Source organism: Cucurbita pepo, chromosome 14, assembly GCF_057944985.1.
Source record: "Cucurbita pepo subsp. pepo isolate OVF chromosome 14, ASM5794498v1, whole genome shotgun sequence".
Lineage (NCBI taxonomy): Eukaryota > Viridiplantae > Streptophyta > Magnoliopsida > Cucurbitales > Cucurbitaceae > Cucurbita > Cucurbita pepo.
In genome coordinates, this window is record NC_141811.1 from 4,297,629 (window position 1) to 4,322,574 (window position 24,946).

The 24,946-nt window shown below is 36.5% G+C and overlaps 4 protein-coding genes across 6 annotated transcripts; 3 read left to right on the top strand and 1 right to left on the bottom strand.

Annotated features, from left to right (window-relative positions):
• The first annotated feature begins 1,493 nt into the window (after positions 1-1,493).
• Positions 1,494-8,035, top strand: LOC111809915 (ubiquitin carboxyl-terminal hydrolase 25). Of its 2 annotated transcripts, none has more exons than XM_023696386.2 (8): positions 1,494-1,898; positions 2,001-2,484; positions 2,593-2,668; positions 2,735-2,881; positions 3,560-3,646; positions 3,735-4,507; positions 5,339-5,467; positions 7,338-8,035. In XM_023696386.2, exons 1-8 carry the CDS (start codon positions 1,718-1,720, stop codon positions 7,441-7,443), a joined length of 1,983 nt encoding a protein of 660 aa, XP_023552154.2. In that variant the 5' UTR covers positions 1,494-1,717; the 3' UTR covers positions 7,444-8,035. The 2 variants fall into 2 exon arrangements, with proteins under 2 accessions (XP_023552154.2, XP_023552155.2); XM_023696387.2 differs by having other exon boundaries at positions 1,495-1,898; positions 2,789-2,881.
• Positions 8,036-10,603: 2,568 nt separating this feature from the next.
• LOC111809916 (putative glutathione S-transferase parC) lies at positions 10,604-12,064 on the top strand. Its single transcript, XM_023696388.2, has 2 exons — positions 10,604-10,991; positions 11,562-12,064. Exons 1-2 carry the CDS (start codon positions 10,677-10,679, stop codon positions 11,904-11,906), a joined length of 660 nt encoding a protein of 219 aa, XP_023552156.2. The 5' UTR covers positions 10,604-10,676; the 3' UTR covers positions 11,907-12,064.
• Positions 12,065-13,123: 1,059 nt separating this feature from the next.
• On the top strand, positions 13,124-16,798 carry LOC111809919 (putative glutathione S-transferase). Of its 2 annotated transcripts, XM_087117419.1 has the most exons (3): positions 13,124-13,270; positions 15,839-16,173; positions 16,333-16,798. In XM_087117419.1, the coding sequence occupies exons 2-3, from the start codon at positions 15,859-15,861 to the stop codon at positions 16,675-16,677; spliced, it is 660 nt and encodes a 219-aa protein (XP_086973545.1). In that variant the 5' UTR covers positions 13,124-13,270; positions 15,839-15,858; the 3' UTR covers positions 16,678-16,798. The 2 variants fall into 2 exon arrangements, with proteins under 2 accessions (XP_086973545.1, XP_023552159.2); XM_023696391.2 differs by lacking the exon at positions 13,124-13,270 and having other exon boundaries at positions 15,642-16,173.
• Positions 16,799-19,786: 2,988 nt separating this feature from the next.
• Positions 19,787-21,672, bottom strand: LOC111810539 (serine/threonine-protein kinase WAG1). The gene has a single exon (XM_087117418.1). The coding sequence runs from the start codon at positions 21,336-21,338 to the stop codon at positions 19,935-19,937; it is 1,404 nt and encodes a 467-aa protein (XP_086973544.1). The 5' UTR covers positions 21,339-21,672; the 3' UTR covers positions 19,787-19,934.
• Positions 21,673-24,946: the final 3,274 nt, after the last annotated feature.

Consider the following 24,946-nt stretch of genomic DNA (forward strand, 5'->3'; position numbering starts at 1 on the left):
AGTCGTGTAGAATGGATATCTTAATTTTACATTTTTTTCAGTTCTAAGAGAGAAATGATGCATATTATAACTGGTTGAGTTATGTTCGGGTTGACATTTTGTCTTACTTTTGTGAATAGAGAGATGGAGAAAGGTTTTATTTTCGTTCGTGAATATAGTGAGGGAGAGGACATTATGAATCTTTGTGTGACGTGACGTGACAATGCCTTGTAGATGTGATCAAAATGGAAGTTTTTCGGTTATACCATGAATTAGATAGGTTCCAACCGTGCTCGTAACATTTTAAACATGTTCATGAGCTCTTGCAATTGTTTAAAATAATCATTTAGATTAGTTTCTTCGTTCAAATGAAGACGGAAATATGATGTGACGATTAGGTAAGAGTGGAGAGTACATGGTGTCCTTTCGTGTGCAAAGTTAAACACTAGTTAGATCGTCTTGTGTTTACTTATCCTTTGATATGACTACTTTCACTTGCCTTTTGTTTTCTATTTATCCTCTCCAAAAACGTTATTCTTCTGCCCAAATCGTTTGATCGTGAGGAGCGGAAAACAATATTTTACCATAATCTCCAATTTAATCCTGCTCTTCTCCATGTTGAATGTGACAAATTCTTCAAATTTGTTTACTACCGCCACATCACAATGTAACAAAGAAGCTAACGAAATGAGTATTTTGAATCAATTTCAAAATAGGGAAGTTTACAAAAGAAAAGTTTCAAAATTGTAACGTTTACCATAAAGTCGGCTAAAAGTTTATGATAAAAATGAAACGGTATATATATATAAGGAAGGTTACAAAAGAAAAGTTTCGTAACGTTTACCATAAAGTCGACTAAAAGTTTATGATAAAAATGAAACGGTATATACATATCTAAAAGGAAGGTTACAAAAGAAAAGTTTCAAAATTGTAAAAGGAAGGTTACAAAAGAAAAGTTTCAAAATTGTAAAGTTTATCTGAAAGTCTCTAATATATATATATATATATTTTGTGAGATCCCACATTGAGAACAAAACGGACGAAAATAGACAATATTTGCTAGCTCGAGAGGTTAATAATGATTGCGTAACAGACCAAAGCAAACAAAATCCGGTAGTTCGTAATGGGCCAAAGTTAGTCCGTGACTGGTGATGTGTAACGGACCAAAACTGATAATATCTATTAGTCCGTAAGTAGTTAAAATAGACAATATCTACCTAGGCCAAAGCTAGTACGTGACTGGTGATGTGTAACGGACCAAAACTGACAATATCTATTAGTCGGTAAGTAGTTAAAATAGACAATATCTACCTAAGGGTGACAATATCTATTAGTCGGTAAGTAGTTAAAATAGACAATATCTACCTAAGGGGTCAAAACAGACAATATCTACTAATAGTAGGGCTTAACATGGCGGGTAAAAAGAAAAAAAAAAAAAAAATACATAAACACTAAAATAATTAGAATTGAAATGATAAAAAGAAGAAAAAATATAAAAGCCGCGTTTGGTTCAGAAGACGCATCCGTTTCAACGATTTGTCCTATTTTATTTTCAGTTGGAGGGCGGGGGAGGGAAGGCGCTAGAAGAAAGGGAGGGAAAATAACGAAAATAAGAAGACGAATAAGCTATGCGATTTCGCTGGTGGCGCTGCCGGCGGCGACACTCTGGTAGTAGAGGTACCGGACCATCGGCCTCTAATGCTCTGCACAAACCTAGCCAGGAAGAAGAAGGTCGTTAATGGCCTTGCAATTGCAAATGAGTTGGCAACCGAGTTTACTGAGTCAGAAGCGCCGGAACGGCCCCCCACTCGGTCTTAAAAACCTAGGCAATACCTGCTACCTCAACAGCGTTCTTCAGTGTCTCACTTATACCCCTCCCCTCGCCAATTTCTGCCTCCGGAACCAACACTCCTCTCTCTGTAAGTATTCTTCGTTTTTCTCGCTTCAATTTGATTCCGCTTTCAGCCCTAATTTATGTCTCTCTCTGTATGTGGTTCCTGCGTTTCGTTTTTCTGTTTCAGGTGATTCGGCTTCCTCCGACAACGAGCGAAAGCGCGAATGTCCATTTTGCATTTTGGAGAGGCGGATAGTGAGGTCTTTGAGTTTGGATCTCACCTTAGATTCGCCTCTCAAGATCCAGAACTGTCTCAGGATCTTCGCCAAGCATTTTCGCTTGGGCCGTCAGGAGGACGCCCACGAGTTCCTTCGTTATGTCATCGACGCTTGCCACAACACCTGCCTCCGCTTGAAGAAGCTGCGTCGAAATGGAAATGGCAACTACAACGGTGGAGGTGCGAGTGGAAGCTCCACGGTGGTGAAGGAAATTTTCGGGGGTGCCTTGCAGAGCCAGGTGAAGTGTTTATCTTGTGGAAACGACTCCAATAAGATTGACGAGATAATGGATATTAGTCTTGATGTTTTGCATAGTAGTTCTCTTAAAGAGGCATTGCACAAGTTCTTTCAACTGGAAGTTTTAGATGGCAATAATAAGTACAAGTGTGACAAGTAAGCTTTTATTTTGTCCTGTATATATCCATCCATCTTCTTTCTCTTCTGGTTTTGGAATTGTCTTTTGCTCGGGTCTGATTCGGTGAGACTGTGTTTGCTTTGTAGCTGTAAGAAGTTGGTGGTGGCGAGGAAGCAGATGTCAATACTCCAACCACCTAACATTCTTGTCATCCAATTGAAGGTTTTCTGTCCTAACCTTTGATTTATTGTTTCTTTTCCCTGTTCAATTCACTGTTGTTTGTTCAAGTTCGTAGTGTTGCTGCTTTCATGTAAAGGCGTTGTTCTTGGATGGGTTTGGCAGAGATTTGATGGCATATTTGGGGGTAAGATTGACAAGGCTATTGCGTGTGACGAGAGTTTGCAGCTTTCAAATTTCATGTGCAAAGGAAGTCAGGTCCGTGTCTAACAAAAAATGACGTTGCTGAAATGCTTATTTATTAAGATTGCTTGTATATTTGAGCCATGCACGTAAACATGTCCGTTGATCTAAATATATATTATGAAGTACATAAACGTCTAAAATTTATTTGGAGTACGATTTTACTGTAAAATTTTATGGGACTTTCTACCTAAATCCACGCCGAATGATGAATGATGAATGATGAATGATGAATGATGAATGATGAATGATGAATGATGAATGATGATTGATGATTGTCCGTATATTAAAGGTAGGATTTCTCTATAAGTTACTTGGAGGATTTGCAATGATTTTCTTTAACATCTGGGAGGGACCAAATACCAATTGTCTTTTCTTCTAGCTGATTGTAGGTTTCAGCTAGAGTTCTAGACTAAATGCTGCATAATGCAATTTTCAGTGTTAAATTCTGAATTCCTTCTTCATCTAGCCTTAGCTTCTTTGTACAACCGTCTTCTTATTGGAATGTACACCATAAGCCTCTTTGTACAAATGTCTTCTACTGTGATGTCCTTAATTTTTTGGTCCATAGCTCTTTTGCATGCTTCATTTATGCTATTGGCTGTAACTTCCATTTAGTCCTTTTATGGGGTGGTTTTTATAATTCTCTTTTGTGATATTTTATTGAAGTTGATTTCTTAAATCATGTTGCAGGATCCACGTCCAGAGTACAAGCTCTTTGGTACCGTAGTGCATTCAGGCTTCTCCGCAGAATCTGGACATTATTATGCATACATCAAGGTAATTGTTGTCAGCGATACGCATCTGAAGCCTACTAAATTTATAACAATATCTGATCCTCACGAATTTTTCTGTATTTTCTTAGCAGGATGCATCAGGTAGATGGTATTGCTGCAATGACTCATTTGTTACAGTTTCAACTCTGCAGGAGGTTTTGTCAGAAAAGGTTTATATTCTCTTTTTCTCTCGTACGAATCAAAGGCCAGTAACTACTAGCACAAATCTTGCTTCCAATGGTGTAAAATCTCATCAATGTAATGGCAGTGATGGATTCAAAATGTCAAAACCTTCTGTTGTAACTAAAATGGCACAGACAAGATCCCATGTTGAGCAATCTTCTCGGAAGGAACTTTCAAGTTCATTTAAGGTAGATAAACCAACTTCCAGTCCGCAAGGAAAGTCGTATATGAATGGACATACTAATTCCATGCAAGCTCCTTCCACCATTAATGGAAAGATTGTTCTTGAGAAGGATGAATCCATCAAGGAGAATGAGAAAGAGAATATAAACTCGTTGCCTCTGGAAAATGGTGCAAGACATATATCTTCTCTCGGGAATGGAAATATCAGGAAAAATCATGAAGTTCATTGTGAGGTCCCTGAGAAGGAACATAAATCTGTGTTAATGAATGGTAATGTAAATGGTGAGAGTATGGGAATGAAAGCAGATAAACATGACCAGTGTAATGGTAAATCTATGAATATCAAGATCACTGCAGGAAGAGGGTCTGATCATGATGAAATTGATAATACATTCAACTGCCCCTCTGAGATCAAAAGGGCCAAAAGAAGATCAGACTTATGTATCTTGTCTCAACAGGATTCTCAATCTCAGGGAAGAGTTGAAGAACTTAAACAAAAGTACGTTAATTTCCTTGACAATATTTCTCCGTTGAATTCACTGAAGTATTGTAGTTTCATTTTATGATCTTTGGAAGATTAAGATGAAAGGAAATTTTCTTCTGTTCTGACTATATTTCTCTTGTTGACCTACACACACAATAAGGTCGCCAAAGCTGTTAGTCTTAATTGTTAAGGTTTAGATTCACTTAATTGTTATTATAGACCACTTAAAACAAGTTATGCATGTGATGCAGGGTTGGTACGTATTATTTTCTGTATGACAGTTTGTGCAATTACTTTTTCTTTTGTGCATTTCCTTTTAGCTGTATTAACTATTGCATGCCTTTTCTTTTTCTGTTTTTGTTTGGCAATACTCTTACTGTGTGTTTGGATTGGCTTCCTACGTGATTTGGAGTGCCAGAAGTGTTTTTTTTTCTTAAATCTAGAGTGTTGGATAATAAATAAAAATCATTTTTGAAATAATCAAATTAGTTTACAATTTTCTACCGAAGCACTTAAAGTTGATTATATAAAAAGTTATTGATTGGACATCACTCTAGAATCACTTTATGGTAATAAAACATTTGTAACTACACAACTTGTGATTAAAATTACTTTTAAGAAATGTAACAGAACGTACCGGGATTCGAATTAAAACCAATTTTATGTAACATGTTTTAAAATGATTGTCTTAGAAATAAGTGTTTAAATTAGGTATGCCAAACTCACCCTTACCAGTTGTATTATCTGACTATAAGGCTACTGATATCCCTCTGTAGTTTATTTCTTTTATGCTTTACTTCTATCAAGTTGTTTTGGTCTCTGATACATTTTTGTGTCTATATTTAGTCTCAAGAATGAAACTTCCTCAGTTTTAAGATCATGCGGTTGGTCAGAGGAGGTCTTCAGTTGCATGCGAACAAGGAAGAGATTATGTTTACGAGAAACTGGCAGGACACCAAGTAGGAATGACTTAAAGTACGTATTACTTTCTAAGTGTACAAACAACTTCATATTCTAGTCAACTGGGTTGCTTGATGAATTATTATTTGAAATCAACATTCCTTTTCTGAAGAAAGCTCGTCATTGGTTTTGGCTGACCTATTCTATTATGAAACTTGTGATGTGTCCTAACAGGTTGTAAATTTCCCAAACCTGGATTGTGAAATCCTTCTTGATAAGCTGTATCAGTGTTTGTAAATTTAGAAACAGGGGAACTATTTTTATTTGTAATTGTATTGTAATTGGCATGAAGAACTCTACCTGTGTATGTAGTAATCTAAGAAGCAAGCACGATCACTTCAACTTGGGGAACATGTCAGTGTCTAACACTTGTCAGACGCGTGTTGGACACATTAATCCCAATAGAGATTTGGGCACTGGTTAAACAAATTAAACACATATCAAACACTTGTGAACATTTGAGGTACATAGAAATGCATAAGCCAGTATTGATTTTGAATTGTCTTTTCATTAAGATGTTAAATCATTTAGAAAAAGTGATTCAGTGGTCTGGATCTATCTGGAGTAGTTTGATAGAGAACAATGGATCACATGCATAAGCATGGTAAATTAAAACGATTTTTTTAGTTTGAGAATTATTGGAATATTTATTAAGAAATAAGGCCTTACCACATCCTATAATTTTAGAATTTAACATGCCACAAGTCTGTCATTTCACGTTCGTGTTTGTGCTTCTAGGAAGTTGTAATAATGTTTTACATTTGAAGTTAACGGTAGCTTTTTGGTTATGCTGTTATTAGGTTTTTTTTCTCTGTTCATGGCTCTTTTTCCAGTGTATGTGGGTCGAACTCATTCGTTTATCATTAATGCATTGGTGATAATCAAACTCCAGTTAATTGAGATTTTATTCATCTTTTTATTTAAGTGGATGGCTGCTTTCTTTGTTGTGTAACTATGTAGATTTTGTATTGGTATTTTGTTGAATATGAGTTCGTTGCTCGGGTTCTGTTCTTATTTTATTGACTATTTTGTTTTATACACGTGATATGTTTAGGACTTGCTTTCATATTTTAATTGCAATATGTTCCAGTCTTCATCTGGGAATATATTTTATTCCAAAATTTTAATTCATAATTTCGTTTAGTTTTAAATTGTTTACCTTGCAGTTAACTTCCTTTTTCTATAATTGAGCTGAATATTTTTTGGATTGCAGTCCTATAGATATAGTCTATAAATGTATGTTCAATTTTTATTGTCACCAAAAGAAAAGATATATTGTGAATTTTTTCTTATTTCAACTATGCCGTTCATTAACGATGTCACAATGCTGGTAAACAATTCTTGTTTCAAGTGCTGATGCTAAGGTTCTCTGTATCTGGATGCCCATGTGGTGCATTCCCATTTTCCGTTCCTTTTTCTAACGGAGAATTATGACTTTGTAGTTGGAGTATCTCCAGAAGATTGAATCGTGCTTTCTTTTTTCCATCTTTTGAGGTCTCTTAATTCCATTTGCCTGGGTTGGTAGATTTCTTTTTTATTGCTTTTATTAGTTGATTTAGGGTTGGCTGGTTGGGTATAGGATGTTAAAATATTTGACGTAAATACTTGCTTTGCTTGAACTATCTAATAAATAATCACCATCATTGCTTGGTTGGGGCATACACATTTTATTTTTAGCATTATTTTCAGGCTTACGCCCCTCCTCTCCTCTACTTGACTTGGTATTTTGGGTACAATACAATAGTTAGAACTTCAAATCAATTTTCTTAGTGGTTTTATTATTTTCGCGTTTACCCCAGTCATAAGCATGCATGCAGTCACTATGGAGTTTTCCTTCATTCCCCGTCTTAATATATTGTAACTTGTGGACTCACATGCAATGCAGGATATTGCTGATTGCGGATGCCAGAAAGAAGTTTATTTCACGGATACCAGAACCTCTAAAAGAGGACCTTATCAAAAAACTTAAACTGTTTAGCCATGAAAAGTAACCTCGGTGGGTCTCCTCTTTTTATGCGGTAGCTGTGCTGAGAAGAAACCTTATCCTGGTTCTTGAGATGGCGTCACAATCTTTAGAACAAAATTCATTCTGTTTTGATGGGAATGGAATGTCTTGATGGTGATATATGAAGAATATGTCTAATGCTTTGTTCAAGCAAGCATTGGCGTCTTCGGGAATTTGTCCTTCATCATTCTCAATCCGCTGCAGTGGATTTCCATTTCTTTTGAAAAGTTGGGATCGCTTATGCGCACGCTTGAAATTTCTTTATTTCTCGAAGCTGCACAACTGGCGGCAGTCATCGCCGAGAAGAAAGTTCAGGAATTCTATTCGATTTGTATAATATCCTTTTTGGTAGGATTTTTGGCTTTCAGTCATTATGTCGTGGATGCATTACGAATTTTCTTTCAAGGAATACAGGAAAACTGCGGGAGCGAAACATATCTATGCTTTCATTGAGTTTGCATTTTTACCAAGCAAGTGTTTGCTTTTGAGCTATCTATTACAACGTACATTTGATCTTGTACCTGACTCTGCGATAAAATGATATGGTAGGCTCTTATTGCAGCCTACAGTTGGAAATATTTCAGGCGACACTGCTTTCAAAGGGTTCGATCGTATTTGATCTAGTTCACTCTCATGTATCTCTTTTGGTTTCTTTAATGCTTTTCAGTTTTACTTACTTTGCACTATGTACAATTCAGAGTTTTGTGGCTGATTGATATTATTTTGCAAAAAACTAACTTTCAGTTATTTTTTTGTAGTATCTGGAAGTCATTCCGGATGGAGCCGTTCTGTTTTCAAATGCTGTTTCTTTCCTTAAACTTGTTTGGATTATTATTACAACTTGAAAACATGATAATGGGAGAATGTCGTTGATTGTTTTAGGAAAGTAGAAGGCGGGCAGCTTGACTCAGTCGATGATGTGCATCGAAGACAGTGTTATGTTAATCGATATAAGGATTTTGAGACGTGTTCTTTTCTCAAAAATTATTTATAATAATCTCACTTCTAATTTCTAATTTAAGATGAGGTAGATCACTTTGCTCTATCTCTAATTTGACGTGTCCATTACCACTCTTTACTGTTGTTGAATATACTCATTTTGAGTGTGATTCCATTTATTGAGTTGTATTATTTCATTCTATGCACCACACACACATATATATATATATATATATATATATATATATATATATATATATATATATATATACACACATCTGTACTTGTGGGTATCTGACTTCGTAGGAATCTGTCGCCTAATCCAGCTACCCAGAAGTGCAGGAGGTTGCACCCAGAAGTGCAGGAGGTTGCAGTTGCTGCCTGCTTATCTAACTTGTGGGTATCTATGTGCCATTCCTGGTTTGAAATTTTTTTTTATAGAAAATCTCGAGACAAATATCATTTGTTAAGAAACCGTCTTCTATTTTATATTATGAAATTGAAATTGATTCTTTTACGTCCTTGTGTACCAAATAAAGCATCAAGTGAGTGAAGGTGTCATTTCTTAAAATTTGTTCTTTTTTATGCAGATGGGGATTCATTATTGACTGATCTGGAAGCTACCCACTCTAAAGAATGGACTAAGATACGAATATAAAATGGTACGGGACCTTTATTTATTTACTTTTATACATAAACAACATTCCATTAAAAGAAACATAAATGAATACACAAGCCCTTGAAGAGAAGCATGGCTAAGGAAAGGGGCTGATAGTCATGTGTAGTAGTAGATATGTAGGTGGTCAAGTCTAGTTCACAATTACTTGTTATTTAATTGATAGAAGATGGATAGTTTGAAAATAGATGGGAGTTGACTGATTGAAGACCTTGGCTAGTGGCCTCACCTATCGGGTATTAATAATCTAAATGGCAAGTCTTCTAATGGAGTAGGCTCTTGATTCTTGATTGGTTGCTTAGTCTAATATGGTAGTAGGTTAGAGAACCATTATGTTAGGATAGATGATTTGAATGAGGTGTAGTTTTGCATGTCACTGGGAAATGGACTTGTCTTGCATGTGTGTGTGAGCGAGAGAGAAAGAGGTTAGGTTTGCCATATATATGCCATGTGAGAGACACGTCTTAGCCTTGAAGGATGCAAAACTACTTGCCATGTGAGAGAGACAAGAGACAAGTCTTAGCATTGGAGGATTCAATGTACTTTTGAATTATTTAATAACTATTTCATTTTTGAAAAATTGTGATAATTTCTTTACCATAGTTTTCATCTTTGTAAGAAATCATTTGAATTTTTAAGAACTTTGTGCTTTTTTGATTTGTGCTTTTTCGATGAATGTTTTTTTTTTTTTTTTAAAGTTTATATAGGTACTATTTAGAACTATTGGTTTTTCAAGCTAAACTTTGGAATTTAAATAATGTAGGTCATGTGAACACAATTCATTATGATTCCCTCACTGCAGACCTCATAATAATTTTAATTTTCTTGAATGGTAAGCCTTTTTTCTTTATTCATTTATTTTTTAAAAAGAAAATTGATTATAAAAGCCGCTTTCAATATTAACAAAAGTCTGCAAATCAAAACAGACTGCAAAGTTATTTTATATAAATTAGTATATCTCCAAATTAGCCCTTTATTTAGTTTGACGTCACTAATGACGTTGTTACGTCAGCAATGACTACTTTCTTTCCCCTCTTGAAGGTTCTACTTTTCTCTCTGTATCCATTTCACGCCAGCAATGACGTCATATTATTTATTGTTTTTCCTTTCCATGAAAAATCTTTTCGAGTCAAGCCAACCCCTTTGAAAAATAGGTATTATACGCATTTTCTTCTTTTACAAATGGCATATTCTCATTTTGTTTGACAATTATGGGATTCCCAAATTTGATTTTGTTTATTACGTTTTTCAATTATTACTTTTATTTCTTTTCATACAAAGATTTATACCTCAAACATCATTCATTTTATTCAACAATCATAAAATTAATTAGGTTTTTTTTTTTCTTCTAATCTAGTATTTAAACTGATCTTTTGTATTTTTGTTAATTTAACCTCTTTAATGAAAGTATTTAAATTTAGAACCCTCGAGGTCTTTCTTTTTTCATTGTTTATTTTTTTAATAGAAGTATTGAAATTTGAAACCTCGAGATCTTTCTTTTTGCTTCCTTCTTCCTATAAAATGGATCCATTCTTAGTCCCAAACTCAAAAACTCTTCTTTCTTCTTTCATTAACAATTTCAAGTTTCATCCCATTTGACAACAATGGCGGACGAAGTGAAACTGCTGGATTTCTGGCCGAGTATGTTCGGGATGCGAGTTAGAATAGCCCTGGCCGAGAAGGGCGTAGCGTATGAATACATGGAACAAGATCTGAGGAACAAGAGCCCTTTGCTGTTGCAGATGAACCCAGTTTACAAGAAGATCCCTGTTCTTGTCCATAATGGAAGACCCATTTGTGAATCTTCCATTATCGTTCAGTACATCGATGAAGTTTGGAAGGACAAAGCTCCTCTCCTGCCGTCTGATCCTTATCAGAGGGCTCAGGCCAGATTCTGGGTGGATTTCATCGACAAGAAGGTAACTTTATTTCTTTTCGCCCTCCCCTTTTTATGATATTATCCAAGTACAAGTTTTAGTCATCTTGCTTTTAGTTTGTCCAAAAAGCGTGATGGAGATGTATTCCTGTGTTTCCTTTTGGTTTCTCAGAAGTCATCTCACCCAATAATCTTTCCCTCCCTCAGAACAAATTACAGTGCTTTTTTTTTTTTTTGAAGGCCTGTGAGCTTTCGGACCGTCTCTTTTTAGTCGAGGCTATAACTCTTTTCTCTAGAGCCTTCGAATAAAGTATTTCCTTTATTCGATATTTAAGTCACTTTTGACATGTCTCTCTTTAGTCGAGATTTAACTCTTTTCTCTAGAATCTTCGAGTAAACTACCTCCTTTATTCAACATTTGAGTCACTTTTGACTATATTTTCGAAGTTATCAACTTTTTTGTTTGACATATGGTTCTGATATTATATTAAAACTACGACTCTACAAAATGATATGATAGTGTCGACTTTAAGCATAAGTTTTCATGACTTTACTTTTAATTTTTTTCGAGAAGCCTCATATGAACGAAAAAACTGTAATGAAAAACCTGCAGCTTTATGATGCTGGGAGGAAGGTATGGGCCGGGAAGGGAGAAGAGGTGGAGGCAGGGAAGAAGGAGCTGATTGGAGTTCTGAAGCAGCTGGAAGAGGTTCTTGGGGAGAAGGGTTTCTTCGGAGGGGAGCGTTTGGGGTTTGTAGACATTGCTTTGATTGGATTCCATAGTTGGTTTTATAGCTATGAGGCGTTTGGTAAGTTGAGCATCGAGGCTGAGTGTCCCAAGATAATGGGTTGGGCGAAGAGATGCTTGGAGAAGGAGAGTGTTTCCAAGTCCTTGCCTGACTCCAAGAAGGTCTATGACTTTGCGGTTCAAATGAAGAAAGCACTTGGCCTTGAATGAACAATCTGCTGTTCCTCCTCTCCGATAAAGGGCATGGCCCCGCTTTTAGTTCTAAATAAAACTCTTACCTTTTCCGATTTCCTGTACTGTATTAGGTTACTACATGCATGTGTTCTGATTTGTGTTAAAGCTATTTGAAAGTATTTGTTATAGACTTATGAGGCCCGAGTGTATATTAGTTCTCTACATACAGTTCATGCACGTGCGTACAATCCCACAAATAAATTAGTTCTAAGAAAGGAATGTGATAATCAAGAAAACACAGTCAAGTTGACCGACCTCTTTCAAGAAGATTCAACCAGGACTAATATTCGAGTTCTGTTCATTGAGTTTGCATTTTTACCAAGCAAGTTTGATCTTGTACCTGACTCTGCGATAAAATGATATGGTAGGCTCTTATTGCAGCCTACAGTTGAAATATTACAGGCGACACTGCTTTCAAAGGGTTTGGTCGTATTTGGTCTAGTTCACTGTCATGTATCTCTTTTGGTTTCTTTAATGCTTTTCAGTTTTACTTCTTACTTTGCAGTATGTACAATTCAGAGTTTTGTGGCTGATCGATATTATTTTGCGAAAACTAACTTTCAGTCACTTTTTTTTTGTAGTAGCTGGAAGTCATTCCGGATGGAGCTGTTCTGTTTTCAAATGCTGTTTCTTTTGTTAAACTTGTTTGGAACATTATTACAACTTGAAACATGATAATGGGAGAATGTCGTTGATTGTTTTAGGAAAGTAGAAGGCGGGCATCGAAGACAATCTTATGTTAATCGATATAAGGATTTTGAGACGTGTTCTTTTCTCAAAAATTATTTATGATAATCTCACTTCTAATTTAAGATGAGTTAGATCACTCGGCTCTAACTCTGCTCTATCTCTAATTTGACCACAGCTCTAACTCTGCTCTATCTCTAATTTGACCACAGTTCAAGTGTCCATTGCCACTTTTTTAATGTTAGTTGAATATATTCATTTTGAGGGTGATTTCATTTACTGAGTTGTGATATATCATTCTATGCACTTTTATATATATATATATATATATATCGGTATTTGTGGGTTTCTAACTTCGTAGGAATCTATCGCCTAATTCAGCTACCTAGAAGTGCAAGAGGTTGCAGCTGCTGCCTGCTTATCTGACTTGTGACTTGTGGGTATCTATGTGTTGTTCCTTGTTTGAAACTTTTTTTATAGAAAATCTCGAGACAAATATCATTTGTTAAGGAACCGTCTTCTATTTCATATTATGAAATTGAAAATGATTCTCTTACGTCTTAAAATTTGTTCTATTTTATGCAGACGGGGATTCATTATTGACTGATCTGGAAGCTGCTCACTCTAAGGAATGGACTAAGATACGTAAAATGGTACGGGATTTTTATTTATTTACTTTTATACATAAGCAACATGAATACACACGCCCTTGAAGAGAAGCATGGCTAAGGAAAGGGGCTGATAATCATGTGTAGTAGTAGATATGTATGTGGTCAAGTCTAGTTCACAATTACTTGTTAGTTAATTGATAGAAGATGGATAGTTTGAAAATAGATGGGAGTTGCCTGATTGAGGACCTTGGCTAGTGGCCTCACCCATCGGGTATTAACAATCTAAATGGTAAGTCTTCTAATGGAGTAGGCTCTTGATTCTTGATTGGTTGCTTAGTCTAATATGGTAGTAGGTTAGAGAACCATTATGTTAGGATAGATGATTTGAATGAGGTGTAGTTTTGCATGTCATAGGGAAATGGGCTTGTCTTGCATGTGTGTGTGTGAGAGAGGAAGAGGTTAGGTTTGCCATATATATGCCATGTGAGAGACAAGTCTTAGCCTTTAAGGATGCAAAACTACTTGCTATGTGAGAGAGACAAGAGACAAGTCTTAGCCTTGAAAATTCGAAGTACTTTTGAATATTTTATACCTATTTGATTTTTGAAAAATGTGATAATTTCTTTACTATAGTTATAATTTTAATTTTGGTTAGAAATCATCTGAATTTTTATCTTTATTAGAAATTATTTAAAGTATTCATCTGAATTTTCTATTTGGGTTAGAAATCATTTAAAGTATTTATTTTTGTTCGAAATTATTTTAAAGTATTCATCTGAATTTTTCTATTTGGGTTAGAAATTATTTAAAGTATTTATTTTTGTTCGAAATTATTTAAAGTGTAAGAGATGTTTTTTTTAGTTTAATTTATATAAGCACTATTTAGAATTAATGGTTTTTCGAGCTAAATTTTAAAATTTAAATAAGGTAGGGCAAATTTGGTAACTATTTGACTTAGTTTTTAAAAATTTGTTTTTACTTTTTGTAGTTTACTTTTTGAAATTTCTTTTTTTACAAATGGCATATTCTCATTTTGTTTGACAATTATGGGATACCCAAATTTGATTTTGTTTATTACGTTTTTCAACTATTACTTTTATTTCTTTTTCAATTAGAGATTTCTACCTCAAACATCATTCATTTTTTTCAACAATCATAGAATTAATAACGTTATTTTTTTTTTTTTTTTGTATTTTTGTTAACTTAACTAAGAATGTTTGCATATTCCACTTGTGTGAAAGTTATTTGATTTATAATCAAATAAATTACAAGAAAATGGAAACAGTAATAAATAGAAAGAACAATATAGAGAAAGACACCTATGCTAAGAAGGCAAATATCTAGATATTTGCGTATAATAAAATATCAGATATGATATATATGGGAAACTATAATTTAGTACTAAATCACCTTCCTCCTCGCAAGTTGAGCGTCAGATTTGAATGAACGTAAAGCTTGAATCTGAAAATTCAAAGAGAGGTCGAGAAACACTTTTCGTGAAGATGTCAACAACCTGGTTTGGAGGAGGCGTAGAGAAACACTTTCTTGTCCATCAAAAATTGTAGAGGGATCGCTGCTTAGCGGCGATGCTGCCTTGGCTTCGGCGAGAATGTCTAACCCATGAAGAGGGATCGTCGCTCAGCGACGATGTTGCCTTGGCTCTGGTAAGAATATATCTAACCCAAGAAGTAGAAGGAAAAACCTAAAGCAAGGGACAAAGACAATGTTGAAGTCGGAAGAGTCGCCATAGTGGGCGAAGAAGGAATTTTGGTGAGAAGGGAGGCGACAACTTGGTTGGCGAAGAGGACAGTGCAGCGCCCAAATTCCAAGGGTAAATCTCTGCAAAAGTTCGATAGGTTTAAGTTAGGGTTTATGTTAAGGATGAAGGAAAGATTGGGAAGAAAATGAAAGAGACTGTTGGTTGAGGAAAATCGATTGTGTTGGAAAATGTGAGGTTGTATGTACATAGTATGGCGAAGGGTGATTTGGAGGTCAAAAGGTTGGAGTCGAAGGATAATCAATCAGCTCCGCATGTGGCAGCCATGGAGACTGCCCCTGCGGCATCAAAGCCAGCAGGGGTGGTCGAGAAGAAGATGAGTAAGGAATTCAGAAGCCATTGAAAATAAAGGATAAGGATTGCTAAACTGAAAGAGCTCTGATACCATGAGAATGTTTACCTAATCCACCACACCTAAATGATGTGAAAGTTATCTTATTTATAAACAAATAAACTACAAGGATATAAAAAAGTAATAAATAGAAAGAACAATTTAGGGAAAGACACCTATAATAAGAATGTAAATATTTAGTTTTTTTACCTATAATAAAATGTCAAGTATGATATATATATATGATAAAACTATAATTTAGTATTAAATATTTAACGTTAACCTGAAATTTAGAACCGTGGATCCCTTTCTTTTTCCTTGTCTATTTTTTAATAAAGGTATGGAAATTTGATTGTCACTTGTTTGTTTTTCCTTTTTGTGTTTTAGCCTCTCTTTTTCCAATGTTTCCAATGTGTCCTATGTTTCCTTGTTCCTTATAAAATGGATCCATTCTTAGTTCCAAACTCAAAACTCTTCTTTCTTCTTCATTAACAATTTCAAGTTTCTTCCCATTTGACAACAATGGCGGACGAAGTGAAACTGCTGGATTTCTGGCCGAGCATGTTCGGGATGCGAGTTAGAATAGCCCTGGCCGAGAAGGGCGTAGCGTATGAATACATGGAACAAGATCTGAGGAACAAGAGCCCTTTGCTTCTGCAGATGAACCCTGTTCACAAGAAGATCCCTGTTCTTGTCCATAATGGAAGACCCATTTGTGAATCTTCCATTATCCTTCACTACATCGATGAAGTTTGGAAGGACAAAGCTCCTCTCCTCCCCTCTGATCCTTATCAGAGGGCTCAGGCCAGATTCTGGGTGGATTTCATCGACAAGAAGGTAACTTTATTCGACATTTTAGGATTCTATTGACATGGTTCTGATATCATATTAGGAACTACGACTCTCCACAATGATAGAATATTGTTTTGAGCATAAACTTTCGTGACTTTACTTTTAATTTTTCCAAAAAGCCTCATATGAATGAGAAACTTGCAGCTTTGTGATGCGGGGAGGAAGGTATGGGGCGGGAAGGGAGAAGAGGCGGAGGCAGGGATGAAGGAGCTGATTGGAGTTCTGAAGCAGCTGGAAGAGGTTCTAGGGGAGAAGGGTTTCTTCGGAGGGGAGCGTTTGGGGTTTGTAGACATTGCTTTGATTGGATTCTACAGTTGGTTTTATAGCTATGAGGCGTTTGGTAAGTTGAGCATAGAGGCCGAGTGTCCCAAGATAATGGGTTGGGCGAAGAGATGCTTGGAGAAGGAGAGTGTTTCCAAGTCCTTGCCTGACTCCAAGAAGGTCTATGACTGCGCGGTTCAAATGAAGAAAGCACATGGCCTTGAATGAACAAATCTGCTGTTCCTCCTCTCCAATAAAGGGCATGACCCTGCTTTTAGTTCTTGAAATAAAGGCCATGCATGTGTTTTGATTTGTGTTATAAAAGCTATTTCAAAGAGTATTTGTTATATAGAGTTATGAGTGTATATTAGTTCATGCAGGTGCGCTACCATCTCGCCTCTCGGCATCACTATGGGTTTGTGGCCGAGTTGCTTGATGCGCCCCTACAGTTGGTTGGGCAAGGGAGTCATGGGCCTGCTTTGTCAAAACATAGCTACGGGAGGTACATGTTTAGGTTCGCCTTCTTGTGTCGTTTCCTTTTTCAATTCATGGGTGATCTCACAATCCGTGGGATCTCACAATGTGCCAAGCGTACGGTTCTACTTTTTCACATTTTTTAAGCATGTGGCGTCGTGATCTTGACACGCTCACGACCAGTCTTAAAGAGAATCAATCCCCATATATATTTCTCGTCTCGAATTTGTGGCTTCATTGTACCTTAAGCGAGGTTTGTCTTCGCCAACCGAACATCGCTTGTGCGCAATCCAAGATTGTTCGATCACACGCTGCTTGCGTGTACATGTTCAATCGTCTACTTGCCTCTACACTAGGCCAAGTCATTCGACTTGACCTTGCCTTTACTCAAGGCCAAGGTCTTTCAATGCAACATTGCATCTCATCTTGTCATCTTGGTTCCCAATTGACAGGGCCCATATGTCTTGACACCATCCCGAGTCTCGAGGTGATGTAGGCCATCACAACTCACTTAGCCATGTCATTGAGAATGGATCCACTCATTGGGACATCTCAACATTCATCTATTCGAATTCTATTGAGGCGTTGGCCCTCCCATGCTATGCCATGTCATTTACGGATACCACTCTGGATGATAGGGTGCATATATCAACCTTCGACATGCAGGCTGGGGCGCAATACCGACACACATCTGAGTCGCCAGGTAGTGTCCATGAAAAATCAATTTCAAAGAAAGTTGTTTGGGACACTCGTCTTGACATGCGCGCCTCCATTGTGACACACGCATCTGCCACATGGTATCCCACTTAGGCCACAGGGCCCAAGGGTGATGGAGAGTTGACATCATGCCTTCCCTATAGTACATTTTGAGTCGTTTTTAATACTTCACGCATAAACGTGATTTTGGCGAATGTTCATACGGTGTCATGAAGTGTCCGTTTGACGCTTGATTGACACCAAATTTGGCGAGTGTTCATCTTTCATATGAACGGACTTAGCTCTAGAACCGCATGCTCAAATTCCTTTCAAACCTCAACTTTCGAGATTAAGGTCCGAGACCATACCCGACCCTTTAACAAGCCTATCTTTGCTACTCTTGTCTATTTGATGTTTCTATCTTGCTTATGTCTCGACTTGTCTTCAATATCCACTATGTGTGGTGTGTTAGATGAGGCATCATCCTCCTTGGTCGCATCATGGCACTTGTCTAGGCCCTCACGTGGTCAAATGCGCGCCATTTGAGGGTTGCCACTTCTCTTGTCGCAACGTGAGGGTCACAACCTACTCTTTTCATAATTAGGTTATCACACCCAGCGTTCTCGCTGGCTCTCCAACCAATGTAGGATCTCACAATCTATCTCCTTGAGGGTCAACGTCCTCGCTATCACACCACCCAATGTTCGGCGATGATACCATTTGTAACACCTCAAACTCACCGTTAACAGATATTATCCGTTTTGACTACTTATGTATCGCCGTCAATTTCATGATTTTAAAATGCGTCTGCTAGGAAGAGGTTTCTACACGTTCTTATAAGACATGCTTCGTTCCCCTCTCCAATTCACGTGCGATTTCACAATTTATAGGATCTCATCTCTCCATTAGTTAAACTGAGCCGAAGATGAAAATTACATTGAAGCATCTAATTTTATTTTAAATATTCAATATCATTTTTAAAATTTAAAATAATAATAAATAAATAAATAAATAATGGTCCCTCCTCCACTGCCAAAGGACAACTTTAGGAAGGAAAAGATGTGATGTTAAAAGGAGGTGCCATTAATTAACAATTGTCCTCTAATACGGTGCCGTATCGTCGCTGCCAACTCTCTTCTCCACTTTTTTGTTGGTCCAATAAATTTCATAACTTTTCAAAAAATACATCAAAAATCAAATTCAAATTCAAATTCAAATTCAAATTTTCCTCATTTTCTGAATTATTTATTCAAAATATTGTTAGTGAGTGATTGAAAATTAATTTTAAAATTTTAACCAAAAAAAAAAAAACATTAAACTAATTTTTTTTAAAGACATGTTTATCTTTATTTAAAATCTTTTAAAACGATGTGAAACGCGAAAATACGAAATCGTCAAAATATTATACTAATAAGATATGAATAGGACGTGACATTCGAATGCTTAGCCAAAAAAGCTCGTCATTCCCCACACGCCAACTCGCCAATTTAAAGCACATTGTCCTCTTCATTTCACTTGCAACACCACTTGCAACGCCATCAACCAAGAACCTCTACTCTATAAATACCAAATTGTTCGTATATTTTCGTGTCAATCTCCTACCTCTTCTACTCACTCCTCTTTCACCATTTTTCTGTCCCAAATATTTTTCTCAATGGGCAAAGAAACTAAATTCCGAGCTGCAAGGATGACCATGGAAGTGGTTCCACGTCTCATCCTTGCTATAACCAAACGTCGATCCATATCAGTGCTCGATACCATTTTCGAGAACGAAGTTCACTTGGAAGACGTTAAAGACCAAGTCGTTTCATCTCAAATCTGCACCGATTACTATAGTCGAAGAAAATGAAAACGTCAATTTGAATTGCAAAATTGACGAGAGTATTCATCGTCCGAGTTTCATTTATGTATTTTTCGAGAAAGAATAAGAAAGATTAGGGAAAAAACACATTGTAGTGTATATGATGAGGTTGTTTCCTTTTGTCTTTTTTTTTTTCATTTATTTTGGAGAAAATTGCAGCCAATCATATTTCAGTGTTGGGAGTAATTTTCTGAGATTGTATTTTTGATTTATTATTACTTTCTATTTTATTTTCCTTTTTAATTCTATATTATTATTTTTTGCCACATTATTAAAAAACCTAAAATAAAATAGAATAAAATAAAATAAATAAAAAGTATAAATTTTATTTTTTTGTATGAATATACAGTGTTACAATAAAATTAAAACGAAATCGTACAAAAATAATTTTAAAAAAATAAAATAAAAAACTATTGATTTTTTTTTTTTTTTTTCAGTTTTGATTTTAATCCGTCTAATATTTTGAGCTATAACTATAATAATTGTTATTGGTATGAGATTTACTGGCATTTCCATTTTTAAATAAACCATTGCTGAGCTTCCTCCAGTTCCACCATCCCCGCCGCCGCATGCGGTGGCTGACTCCAGTCACGTGGCTCACGCGGGATCTGGCTTTTCTCATCAGCCCATACACCTCCGGCGGCCGATACGTTCTGATCAACGGCCACTTTATCCCGTCGAAGAACGGATGCCGTTTGATCTCCGTCGCCCCTTTTCCGGAACCCAACCGTCTCGCTGGATCCTTCACCAGCAGCCTCTCTACCAGATCTCTCGCCTCCGCCATCCCCTCTTCCTCCACCGCCGCCCGGAACTTCACCGCCTCCGACGATGCTATGTTCCTTAATGTACCCTCTTTGTTCACTCCCTTAAACGGCGTCGTTCCGTGTAGCAGCTCGTAAACAAACACCCCAAACGCCCACCAGTCAACGCCGTTGCCGTGACCACCGCCGGTCAGCAACTCTGGCGCTAAGTACTCATGAGTCCCCACGCACGATTTAGAAAACGCTGTCGTCGGCTCCGCCACAAACTCCCCGACAATCTCCTGCGATTCCGCTGCCGCCGTCCTCCACCCAAAGCAGCTAGTACTCTGTGGTCCCGGTTGAGTCCACGTATGAAAAGTGGGGACCACTTCGGACTTAAAACACAAGTCGAAATCAGAGAGCATGACGTGGCCATCCTCACGCAAAAGAACGTTCTCAGGCTTGAGATCGCGGTACACGATCCCAAGCGCGTGAAGGTACTCGAGCGCCACCAGAACCTCGGCAGCGAAGAATCTAGCCGCCGCGACGGAGAAGCGATAATTAGGCTGTTTGCGGAGGAGAGAGTGAAGGTCGCCGGCGGGGCAGTAGTCAATAAGGAGGCACGTGTAGTGAGAGACGTCGAGACGCGCGTAGAGAGTGGGAAGAAAAGGGTGATTCAGAGAAGCGAGAATCTCGGATTCCGTTTGGACCTGCAACAGCTTCTTGTTACTGAGTGCGTCCTTATCAACGACCTTGAGGGCGAAACTGGCATGATCGTTGTCTCTCAAATGGCAGAGGAAGACGCGGCCGAGGTTGCCGGTGCCGAGGTGGCGGACGAGTTTCAGGTGGCGGAGGTGGAGATGGCCGTCGGATGAGAGTGCAGTGGCGGCTTTGATAGCGGACCAGTGAGGGTCAGAGTGGTGGTGGGGACGGTGGTTAACAGCGGCTGCGGCGGCGGCAGCGGCGGCGAGGCGAGATTCATTAAAACTGAGAGTTAGGCTGCTCCTGGCAAGGCTGGTGCGGGCGCTGGAGGAGGCGAAGGTGCGATCGGTGGTGGTGGAAGTGAAGCTGAAATCGAGATCTGAATCGGGAGGGAAGAAGGAGTAATCGTCCTCCATTGATGATGGTAAATGAAATTGAGTAGTTTTGAACGTAATGGCTTAGTGATGAAGGCCTATGTATATATATATATAGGGAGGGGACAGAGGAAGACGAAAAGGAGTGGAAGGAGTGGGGCCTGTGACGCCATTAAAGAACCTGTCTCTGTTTGGTTGACCTAATTGTAAACTGAGAGGGAAAGAAGAGAAGGGGTTATTTTCTATTGTTTGGTTGACTTCTACTGCCATACACCTTTCTTCCCTCATTTAAATATTAAATTATAAGTTAGTCTTTTATGAGGCTTATGGAGATTTAGCTGAATCCAAGGTATGAACACAGAATATAATCTCCCTTTTCGTCCCAATTTATCTAAATATCAATTGTAATAGCCTTAGTCTCAGCTAGCGGTTGTCGTCTTTGAGCTTTCCTCTCAAGTTCCCCTCAAGGTTTTTCGTTCTACTCTCCAACCCTAATGTGGGATCTCGCAATCCACTTCTCTTTAGGAACTAATGTGTGGGATCTCACGATCCACTCCTCTTCAGGAACTAATGTGTGGGATCTCACGATCCACTCCTCTTCAGGAACTAATGTGTGGGATCTCACGATCCACTCCTCTTCAGGAACTAATGTGTGGGATCTCACGATCCACTCCTCTTCAGGAACTAATGTGTGGGATCTCATGATCCACTCCTCTTCAAGGCCCAGTGTCCTAGCTAACACTCATTCCCTTCTCCAATTGATGTGGGACCCCCGATCTATTCCTCTTTCGAGCCTAACATCCTTGTTGGCACACCGCCTCGTGTCCATCCCCTTCAAGGCTCAACCCACTCATTAACACATTAGTTGGTGTTGGACTTGATACCATTTGTAACAGCTCAAACCACTGCTAGCCAATATTATCATTTTTGGACTTTTCATTCCACCTTTACCTTGAGATTTTGAAAATTGGTCTGTTAAAGAGAGATTTTCACGCCCTTATCAATAATGTTTCATTCTCGTGTCTAGATAAAATTAAAATAATTTTTTTTTCTGAAAAAAAAAAAAAAAAAGAAACTACGAAGAATGGGTGAGGGGGTTGGGAAGAATTGAAGGAACCTGACAATGGCTTTTAATGACAATAAGCTGCGTATTGGAGTGTGTGATATTTAATTAAATATTAACTTAAATATTACTATTATTTTTTATTATTTTGGGATAATTTCTACGAGTCGGCCGGTCCGCCCGCCGCCCGGCCCTTTTCAATTCGGATTATATGAATTTTAATTAATATCCTTAATTTTATTTTAAGAATTCAAAATTATTTTTATTATTAATACCATTAACTTTAAAAGATAAAAAAATATATATATATTCTTAAAAATTTAAGGGTAGCCTTCCAATTTGGCTCCAAAATAGAATAATTAAAAAACATAAAACAAAAACAAAATAAAATAATTAAAATTAAAATTAAAAATTAAAAATATAAATCTAATGTCTGTATCTTACTTGGAGATTAAAATAAAGTATTAATTAAAATAATAAAAATAATGGGATGAAAAATGGAAAACAAGTAATGGGGCCATGTGATGGGCCAACACGGCCCATTGATAAGGGCCCACGTGGAAATGAACAGAATGCTGTCTGCCACGTGGTCAACACCGGCCCTACATTGCCGCCTTCCTCCACTTCCATAATTCAATTAGTTGGCCTCACGATTCTATTTATTTTAATTAATTATATATTATTTTCCCTCAAACCCAGTTATGTATGTTGCAACACTAATATATTTCTCAATTTTCTTTATTTAAATTCAATTCAATGAAAATAATTATAAATTATGAAAATAAGATTAAAAAAGTCCAAGTTTAAATTTATAAATTATTAGTTTGAAATTTCATTAATATATTTCTAAATTTTAAGATTATATATATATAATTTTTTTTTACGCTTGAAATAGATAATATTATATACCTGTTAAATTAATTTTTTTATATAAAAATTTAATATATATATATATATTTTACTTTAAAAAAATTCGTATAAATCGAAATGTTATCTTTTCTTAATCGTGGTTTGTAGACCCGTTGGAAAATACTAGTTTAAATGGAGAATGAGGGAGAGCATGGATTTTTTTTTTTTTTTTTTGTTAGTTAAACTGGATCGGGACGAAGTTTATATTCCCTATCCACCCCCAACCCCGCCTATATGTATATATATATACTGAAATAAATAAAAATATTGAATTTTAAGTTTTTAAAAATTGTGGAGAATAATATATTATATTCTCTGTTTATAAAATATTATTGAATTTATAAAAATATTTTATACTATTTTTTAATATAAATAATATTAAAAAATAAAAATTATCTATTAATAAAATAATTTTAAATAATATATATAAATTGTGACTTATAATGATATAGGTGGAGTGTGTTATAACTCAAAAATAGATAATAAAATTAATTAAGGAAATAATTTATGAATCATTTCTTGAACCTACTTTTAATTATTAATTGAAGCTATTAATATGGCAATAATTAAAATAAAATATTTGTCTCTATTAAGCTCATGGAACCTTTTTTATTTATATTTACAACTTTAATTATGAATTAATTCCAAGTTGTTATTAGAAAAAAAATAAATAAATAAAAAAGTCACATGGCAAGGTCACGTGCCACCAGGCTGGGTGTGATAAATACGTATTTTATTATTATTTTAAAGTAAATCTAAAACATTAGAGGTTTGACATGTGTTTTGTTCGTGTCCCTGACTCCCACCCAATTAGCAGCTCCATCTAATAAGTCAATTTAATTAAATAAATAAACAAATTATTTATAATATGAAAATTAATTTTTTAATTTCAATCTTTATTTGTATCATTATGCTCTTTAATTGCCTCTTCTAACCTTAAATTCAATTAAATTTATTTTTTATAATTAAATATGTAACCGCTTAAGCTAACCAACCGTTAACAAATATTGTCCACTTTGGTCTGTTACGTGTTGTTGTCTATTAGGGAGAGGTTTCTACCCCCTTAAATGTTTGTTCCCCTCTCGAGCCAACATGAGATCTCACAATCCACTTTCCTTACGGGTCAACGTCTTCGCTGGCACACTGTTTAGTGTTTGTGTAACAATTTAAGCCCACTGCTAGTAGATATTATCTGCTTTGGCCTATTACGTACGTCATCAGCCTCACGATTTTAAAACACAGTATTAGGGAGAGTACCTTGATAAGAAATGTTTCATTATATTCTCCAACAGATGTGAGATCTCACAATCCACCCCGCTAGAGCTCAGAGTCATTGCTAGCGGTGGACTTGGGTTGTTACAAATAGTATCAGAATTCGATATGGTGACGTGTCAGCGAGGACGCTAAGCCCTCAAGGGGTAGATTGTGAGATCTCACGTCGGTTGGAGAGGAGAACAAAACATTCCTTATAAATGTGTGGAAATCTCTTCCTAACAGACGCATTTTAAACCCGACAATATCTGGTAGCGGTGGGTTTGGAGTATTACAAAATAATTTTCTAATTTCCCATTACAATTCATTTCGGAATAAAAAGGACAAAAATGTAAATCGAAAAAGAAATAAATAATATTTTAAAAAATAAAAAGATAAGGCGGCTCTATATAAATAAGCTTACTAC

Bases quoted from the DNA above. Each gene is read 5' to 3' on its own strand.
- LOC111809915 (XM_023696386.2), top strand. From the start codon at position 1,718: ATGGCCTTGCAATTGCAAATGAGTTGGCAACCGAGTTTACTGAGTCAG. The intron at 1,899-2,000 runs GTAAGTATTCTT...TTTCTGTTTCAG, and splicing joins GAACCAACACTCCTCTCTCT to GTGATTCGGCTTCCTCCGAC. The intron at 2,485-2,592 runs GTAAGCTTTTAT...TTTGCTTTGTAG, and splicing joins AATAAGTACAAGTGTGACAA to CTGTAAGAAGTTGGTGGTGG.
- LOC111809916 (XM_023696388.2), top strand. From the start codon at position 10,677: ATGGCGGACGAAGTGAAACTGCTGGATTTCTGGCCGAGTATGTTCGGG. The intron at 10,992-11,561 runs GTAACTTTATTT...AAAAACCTGCAG, and splicing joins TGGATTTCATCGACAAGAAG to CTTTATGATGCTGGGAGGAA.
- LOC111809919 (XM_087117419.1), top strand. From the start codon at position 15,859: ATGGCGGACGAAGTGAAACTGCTGGATTTCTGGCCGAGCATGTTCGGG. The intron at 16,174-16,332 runs GTAACTTTATTC...AGAAACTTGCAG, and splicing joins TGGATTTCATCGACAAGAAG to CTTTGTGATGCGGGGAGGAA.
- LOC111810539 (XM_087117418.1), bottom strand. From the start codon at position 21,338: ATGGAGGACGATTACTCCTTCTTCCCTCCCGATTCAGATCTCGATTTC.